This window comes from Lathamus discolor, chromosome Z (genome assembly GCF_037157495.1).
Source record: "Lathamus discolor isolate bLatDis1 chromosome Z, bLatDis1.hap1, whole genome shotgun sequence".
NCBI lineage: Eukaryota > Metazoa > Chordata > Aves > Psittaciformes > Psittacidae > Lathamus > Lathamus discolor.
In genome coordinates, this window is record NC_088909.1 from 101,689,332 (window position 1) to 101,695,946 (window position 6,615).

The 6,615-nt window shown below is 62.5% G+C and overlaps 2 protein-coding genes across 3 annotated transcripts; one reads left to right on the forward strand and one right to left on the reverse strand.

The window, feature by feature from the left end:
- Window positions 1-250: 250 nt before the first annotated feature.
- GALT (galactose-1-phosphate uridylyltransferase) lies at window positions 251-3,715 on the reverse strand. Its single transcript, XM_065663220.1, has 11 exons — window positions 3,619-3,715; window positions 3,218-3,387; window positions 3,066-3,141; window positions 2,886-2,934; window positions 2,541-2,670; window positions 2,240-2,296; window positions 1,826-1,948; window positions 1,565-1,697; window positions 1,041-1,124; window positions 800-954; window positions 251-700 (listed from the first exon to the last, which is right to left on the reverse strand). Exons 1-11 carry the CDS (start codon window positions 3,680-3,682, stop codon window positions 635-637), a joined length of 1,107 nt encoding a protein of 368 aa, XP_065519292.1. The 5' UTR covers window positions 3,683-3,715; the 3' UTR covers window positions 251-634.
- A 150-nt stretch (window positions 3,716-3,865) lies between these two features.
- On the forward strand, window positions 3,866-6,103 carry SIGMAR1 (sigma non-opioid intracellular receptor 1). 2 transcript variants are annotated; one of them, XM_065661663.1, is made up of 4 exons: window positions 3,866-4,027; window positions 4,717-4,917; window positions 5,414-5,506; window positions 5,793-6,103. In XM_065661663.1, the coding sequence occupies exons 1-4, from the start codon at window positions 3,874-3,876 to the stop codon at window positions 6,017-6,019; spliced, it is 675 nt and encodes a 224-aa protein (XP_065517735.1). In that variant the 5' UTR covers window positions 3,866-3,873; the 3' UTR covers window positions 6,020-6,103. The 2 variants fall into 2 exon arrangements, with proteins under 2 accessions (XP_065517735.1, XP_065517736.1); XM_065661664.1 differs by lacking the exon at window positions 3,866-4,027 and having other exon boundaries at window positions 4,723-4,870.
- Window positions 6,104-6,615: the final 512 nt, after the last annotated feature.

The window sequence follows — 6,615 nt, forward strand, 5'->3', positions numbered from 1 at the left end:
GCCCTGGGCAGCATCGATTCCTTCCTGCTTCCCACTCCACCCCAAGCCTGCAGTGCTCAGAGACAGGCTGAGAGCTCCCCCCAGGGAGGAAGAGGAGGCAACGCAGAGATAAGGACAACAGCAAGCAGCATGGGGCTGCCAGCACAACCCCTGCAGCTCCCAGTGTTATTCCCCCCAGCAGTTGTGGTCCCTAGCAGAGACCCCCAAACCTCCCACCCAAGGCCAAGAGCCACGAGGGTACAGACAGAGGCACTTTGCTGACAGGTTTTATTGACTAGGGGGATCTGTGCTCCTCCACAGATAGGCAGCACTCCCAGTCCCACCAGTAAGACTGGAATCATAAGGAGGGTAAGACCTTTAGTGGTGGTAGGAGCATGCTGTGGAGTCAGAAGAGATAGGGAAAGAGACAGAACAGCACCGCCCGTGTGATGATGCCACAAGATTAGAACTGGGGCATCCCAACAGGCAAAACCAGTCCCTAAGTGGGGATAAGCCATGACAAGGCTCAGGAAAAGCTGGAGATCAGAGGGCTCACAAGTGACATGAATTGCCAGGCCGCAGCTCTCACCATCCCCAGCTGATTCCTCCTCCTGGCCTCATCAAGCACAGTGAGGGCTGGCTCTGCTGCTCCCCATCATGACCTCTCCTCAGCCCTCTGCTTGTAGTGCACCTCGGGGAGGCTCCTCAGGCGCTCAGCTGCCTGTAGGACACAGCACAAGGGACAACCAGTGGCCGGTCCTGAGGATGGCCCTGTCACAGGACGCCCTATCCCCCACAGTCCCCCCCGAGCTGTGCTCACCTGCTCCGGGGTGAGATCCCGCTGTACCTGTGCCAGCATCTCATAGCCCACCATGAACTTGCGGACAGTGGCAGAGCGGAGCAGAGGGGGGTAGTAGTGGGCATGGAGCTGCCAGTGCCTGCAGTCCTCCTCCAGGTAGGGACCTGTGGGGGCTCCTGGCAGGGGTGCAGCCACTCCATGAGCCCCATGGATAAGCCCCGTGGATAAGAGGATTGTGCGGGTCCCCAACCATGTCACTCACCGTGCCAGCCCATGGAGTAGGGGAAGGAGACTTCAAAGAGGTTGTCGTACTTGATGAGCAGCCTCTTCATGATGGAGGCCAGGCCTGCAAAGGAGTGCTGGGGTATCACAACCCAAGCTGGCCAGCCCCCTCCAAGGGCAGACAGCACACCAGGCTGGAGGGGTCAACCTCAGCACCCCTCACCATAGTGGGCATTGGTGACAAGAGAAAGGGATGTACTTGGCAGCTCCTCCCCTCTCCACCCATGCAGACAACCCAAGCAACATGGTGGGAGTCCCCATTCCTCAACAGCCACTGCCTCAAAAGTATGCAGCACCATGTGCTTCATCACCCCAAGCAGGAAACTAGTCCCTCCACCAGTACTGGCTGCACCTGGATACCCAGCTCTCATTCTAGCAAGACAGGGGTGCCAGTTCTGCCCCCCTAGCCAAGCCCAGCAGCTAGAGGGTACATGGACCCACAGAGCTGCCTCCTAATGAAGGCCAATCCCAAAGGACATGGGATAGGGGATAAGAACCACTCACTGTCCCTCTCGCCCTCGTGGAGGTCCTGGAGGCGGCAGACGTGCCGACGCGGCAGCAGCAGGGTCTGGTAGGGCCAGGTAGCCCAGTACGGCACCACCACCAGCCAGTCCTTGTTCTCCACCACCAGCCGCTCCTGCGGAACATGGCACTCCATGGGGACACATGTAGCCCCAAAGCCCCAGGGATGGGGGCTCCCAGGGTCCCACACCAGTACGTATCCAGCTCCCAGGGAAGGGATATGGACAACAGGCACCTCCTCACCTTCCGACAAGCCTCCTGCTCTGTGTACTCCAGCAGCATGGGCACACCGTGCTGGCTCAGGTGCTGCTGCTGGGTCCGGTCCTCCAGGCGTGCCTCGTTCGGGAGGAAGCTGCTGGCCCATACCTAGGGGGGACATGGGGGCACAGGTTACCTGCACCCTGCATTTACAGGGGTGCCCCAGACACACTGCCCATCTGCAGGTCCGTGCTGCCACCAGGTGGAGAGTCTGACATGCGGTACCACAAGGGACAGCCATAAGGAGGGAAGGTGACAGGACAGGTATGAGGGTATCCTTCTGCAAAAAGCCCTGGGACCAGTGCGGGGGGATTCCCATTCACATCCTGCCCTTTGGTTTATTGTAGGGTGGCCCGCAGGTACTCACAGTTAAGGCAGGTCAGGGTGGGACAGCCTCACCTGGCAGTGGGGGTGCGGGTTGGAGCACCCCATCATCGCTCCTTTGTTCTCGAAGATCTGCGGAAGAAGAGGTGCAGCCAGCAGGTCCCAGCCCCAGGGTCCATAGTGTCCCCGCACACCAGGAGAGCATCCCAAAGGAGAGCAGAGCCTCACATCCATCCAAAAAGGCTCAAAGGGGCACAAGGCAGGGATAGGAACGGTCCCAACCTCAAATACTGCCAGAGCACCCATTGCTGGCCCCCTGCCTGCACCCGAGTCCCCCAGGGCAGGGAGAGAAGGGCAGCCCCCACCAGCCCCGGACCTGGACCCAGGGGTAGGAGGCACCCAGCTCGGCCGCCAGCTCTGCCCATGCATCGATGACAGCCCGGATCTCTGCCAGGGACATGAGAGGCAGCGTCAGGTCCGACCAGGGGTGGAAGCACATCACCTTGCTGCAGAGGAAATACACATGGCTGGGACTGCGGGGCATCTCTGGGGACCCCCCTAGTCCTGTCAGGTGCAGTGGAACCAGGGACAGGGATGAGACCCCCAAAATGCAGGTGTGTGCAGCACAGGCAGTGCAAGGAGGGGAAGAGGCTCAGTACAGCTTCATCCCATTGATCCTGGCTGACATCATGGACCAGACCCCCTAGAGCCATGTACTTACCACACCCCCCGGGCTGCTGCAGCTCGAAACAAGGGATGATCACTGTCACCTGGGGAAGCACAGAGAGTGGGGAAGGAGAGGCTGCTGAAGGAGCACCCATGCCCCTCAAGGCCACCCCACAGCCCCCCAAGGATCTCAGCCTGGGGGTCCCCATCAACCTGCTCTCCCCCCAGAATTTACCAGGCTCTGGAGCATCAGGCTGTAGGGCCGGGAAGTCATTTGGGAACACGAAGGTGCCCTCGTACTGGGGGTTCACCTGCCAGGGCAAGAGATGGGATTAGAGGGGACCAGGGCAGTGGGGGGAGCCCGGATACCTGGGTCCTTGTTGGTACCTCGCCATTGGCCCGCGTCGCCCCTGGGCAGAGAGGGTTGTTGGGGTCCCAGCGGGGCACATCCTCGGGGGGCGGCTTCTCCAGCTGCCCCTGCCACGGCCGCTTCACCCGGTGAGCCGATACCAGCACCCAGTCATCCCGCAGGGGGTTGTAACGAGCGTGCTGGTGCTCTGCGGGGAGACACCAGTAGGGCGTCAGGGAGGGAGAAACTCAGGGTGCACACCCCCCCCCTCCCAGCAAGGGGGTCTGCACCCCGCCTTATGCCCCCATCAGCTTCACCCCTTCCTCCCTCTCTCAGTCCGGGGGGGGTTCCCCAATGCCACCCCCGTGCAGGGAGGGTGCCCGCAGCCCCGCCTCCCGGGGATGCGCTGGGGGTCCGGAGGCGCCAGCCCCGGCCGTACCGCTGGCACAGAAGCTGCCGCGCCCCTTCTTCTCCTCCTCCCCCGACGACGACGACGGCTCCATGACAAAGCGCTCCCGGAAGCCCCGACAGCAGCACCGCCCCTCGGCACCTTCCCTCCGCATCGGCCCCGCTGCGCTCCGCCCCGCCGCGCCGGCGCAGGGCCGCTGGTGGCCGGCCATGGCGTGTCGGCGGCGGGGGCGGTGCCGGCGGCCGTCCCGCTGCCGGCGGGGCGGAGCGGAGCGGGGCGGGCAGCATGGTGGTGGCGGTGGCGGGGCGGCGGGCGCTGCGGGCCGGGCTGGCGCTGGGCGCGCTGGCGCTGGTGCTGCAGGGGCTGCGGGGCTGGTTGGCCTCCAAGCGGTACGAGTTCACCCCCTCCGAGATCGCACAGCTCGCACGGCACCACGCGGGTACGCGCCGCCCCTCGACGGGGCCCATCGGCCGTGGAGGGGGTGACGGGGAGCGGGGAGCGGCACCGGAGGCGCTGGGCAAGGGAGCTGTAGCGGGGACGGGGATCGAGGAGGTTCCGGTGCAGGGGGACTGGGATCATGGCGGGGATGGGACCGGGGTCAGAGAGGGGACGGGAGGCTGGGACTGGGGCAGCAGCGTGGGTGTTGGGAAGGAAGCAGTGCCGGGGCACAGGGACAGAGAGTGGGGTGGGGGAATAGGGCTGGAGGTTCGCAGCATCACCCAGCCCGGATAGGGCGGGATCGCGGGTAAAGCGGCTCTCGGTGCTGGGGCAGGTCAGGGGCAGGACCGATCTCCAACTAGGAGGGGAGGGCTGGCCCGGCAGGGCACAAGGTGTACAGTGGCAGCCGTGGGGCTGCATGTCACCAGGGCAGGGCCACTGTCACCTTGCTTGGGTTCCCCATGTTGCCCAGCACCTGGGGTGGGCCATAGGACTGGAGCGCTTTGTACTGCATGTCTTCCATCACTGTCCAGGGAGCAGCAACAGGGGATGAAGGTTGGGAAGAGGATATGTTTTCCCTAGACAGACCCCTCTAAGGATGTGTTGGGACCCTGTGGCTACGGAGGGGAGGGATGGGGGGTTCTGGCAGAGCTCTGTGCCAGGGACTCACGGTGACACTGGCTGCTGCAGGGCTGGACCATGAGCTGGCTTTCTCAAAGATCATTGTGGAGCTACGGAAGAAGCACCCAGGCCACATCCTGCCAGACGAGGACTTGCAGTGGGTGTTTGTGAATGCGGGTGGGTGGATGGGCTCCATGTGTCTCCTGCACGCCTCGCTCACTGAGTATGTGCTGCTGTTCGGGACTGCTGTTGACACCGGGGGCCACTCAGGTAAGCAGGTGGACAGGGCTGGTGGGCAAGGGGCTTCCACTTACTCAGATACATCTGCCTTGGCCATGGGGTACCCAGTGCGTGGAGCGTACTGGTCCTTTTATGGGGTGCGGATGCTGGAAAACACTCTTTACATGAAGACAATCCCCCATGGTGTCCTGCAGCATGTGCAGGTCCCTGTGCATGCCATACCGGCTGGCCAGGACTCTCCGCATCCAGCTGGCAAGCAGTGGCAGGCATTGCATCTCCCAGCACTTCAGCAGGGAGGAAGTGCCAAACACTGGAAATGGTGGGGCTTAAGGACAGCGAACAGCCTGGGCTGGTGATATGTGACCAGTCAGACAGGCAGGCTGTGTACCAGACCCAGCTGTACTCCTCACTGAGTCATGGCCCTGGGCATCCTTCTCCCTGGAGGGCTGCTCTGTGGTTCTGCCCTGGGCTCCGAAGCTGTCCCAGGCATGGATGCACTGAGCCAGTGCTATCTGTCCTCCTGCAGGTCGGTACTGGGCAGATATCTCTGACACCGTCATCTCGGGGACCTTTCGGCAGTGGAAGGAGGGGACCACCAGAAGTGAGATCTACTATCCAGGTAAGTGTGGCAGCCCTCTGAGCAGCATCCACATCCTGGGGCACAGCCACTCCATTGTCACTGAGCCTCTTCCTTCCAGCTGGCATAAGCCAAGAGCTCAGGATGGGGCAGTTTGTATCCCCAGAGGCACATCTCAGCATCTCAGTGAGTGCCAATAAGAGAAAAGTGGGCAAGACTGGGGAGATGTTGGGGTGCTCAGCCCTGCAGGTCGTGATCCGAGACATCTCCTCTTTGGGCATGATGCAAGGGAGCTGCTGAGAGCCGTGCTGGTTTTGTGTGCCTGCAGGGGACACCATCGTGCACCAGGCAGGAGAGGCCACGTCGGTGCAGTGGAGTGCAGGCACCTGGATGGTGGAGTACGGCCGGGGCTTCATCCCCTCCACGCTTGCCTTCGCCCTGGCTGACACCCTCTTCAGCACTCAGGACTTCGTCACCCTCTTCTACACCCTGCGTGTCTACGCCAAGGGCCTGCTCCTGGAAGCCAGTGCCTTCTTCAGCACCATGGGCTGCTGAGCTCAGCTGCCAGGGCGCCCTGCTGCACACAGCTGGCTCCTCTCCTCCCAACCTTCCTGTCCTCCTCCTCTTCCTCCCTGAGCCCAGGCTCTAGCAGAGGCAGCAGGAGACCCCCCCCGTGCCTTCCCTACATTGCTCTGTTGTTCCCCATGGGCCAGCTGGGTGCCAGGACAGAGGGACTGTGGTGGTCACAGCAATACAGACCACCAGTTCTCTTCACTACCTGCCTCTTCCCCTCCTTTCAATTGGAGCTGTGTCCTGCTTTTCCATGTCTTGCAGCTGGAGTGGCCTTGTGGGATACAAACACCCCTGTGTGCCCTCGGCATGCAGCAGGAGAGGGGCTGGAGCTGGCTGTCCCCAGGCTCTACAAGGTTGCTGCTCCTGAGACATCAGGAGGAGGATGCCACCCTCAGGGCAGGGTGCACCAGGTGATCCAGAGCACCCATTGTAAAGGTCAGCTGAGAAGTTCCCATCTCCCTGGCAGTCTGCCAGGGCTGCGGGCAGCACAGGATGCTGTGTCCAGTTGGCAGCATCCCCCATGGCTCCGTCCCTGCTGATGTAGGTTGGCAGCACACAGTGTCACTCTGGCACGGGCA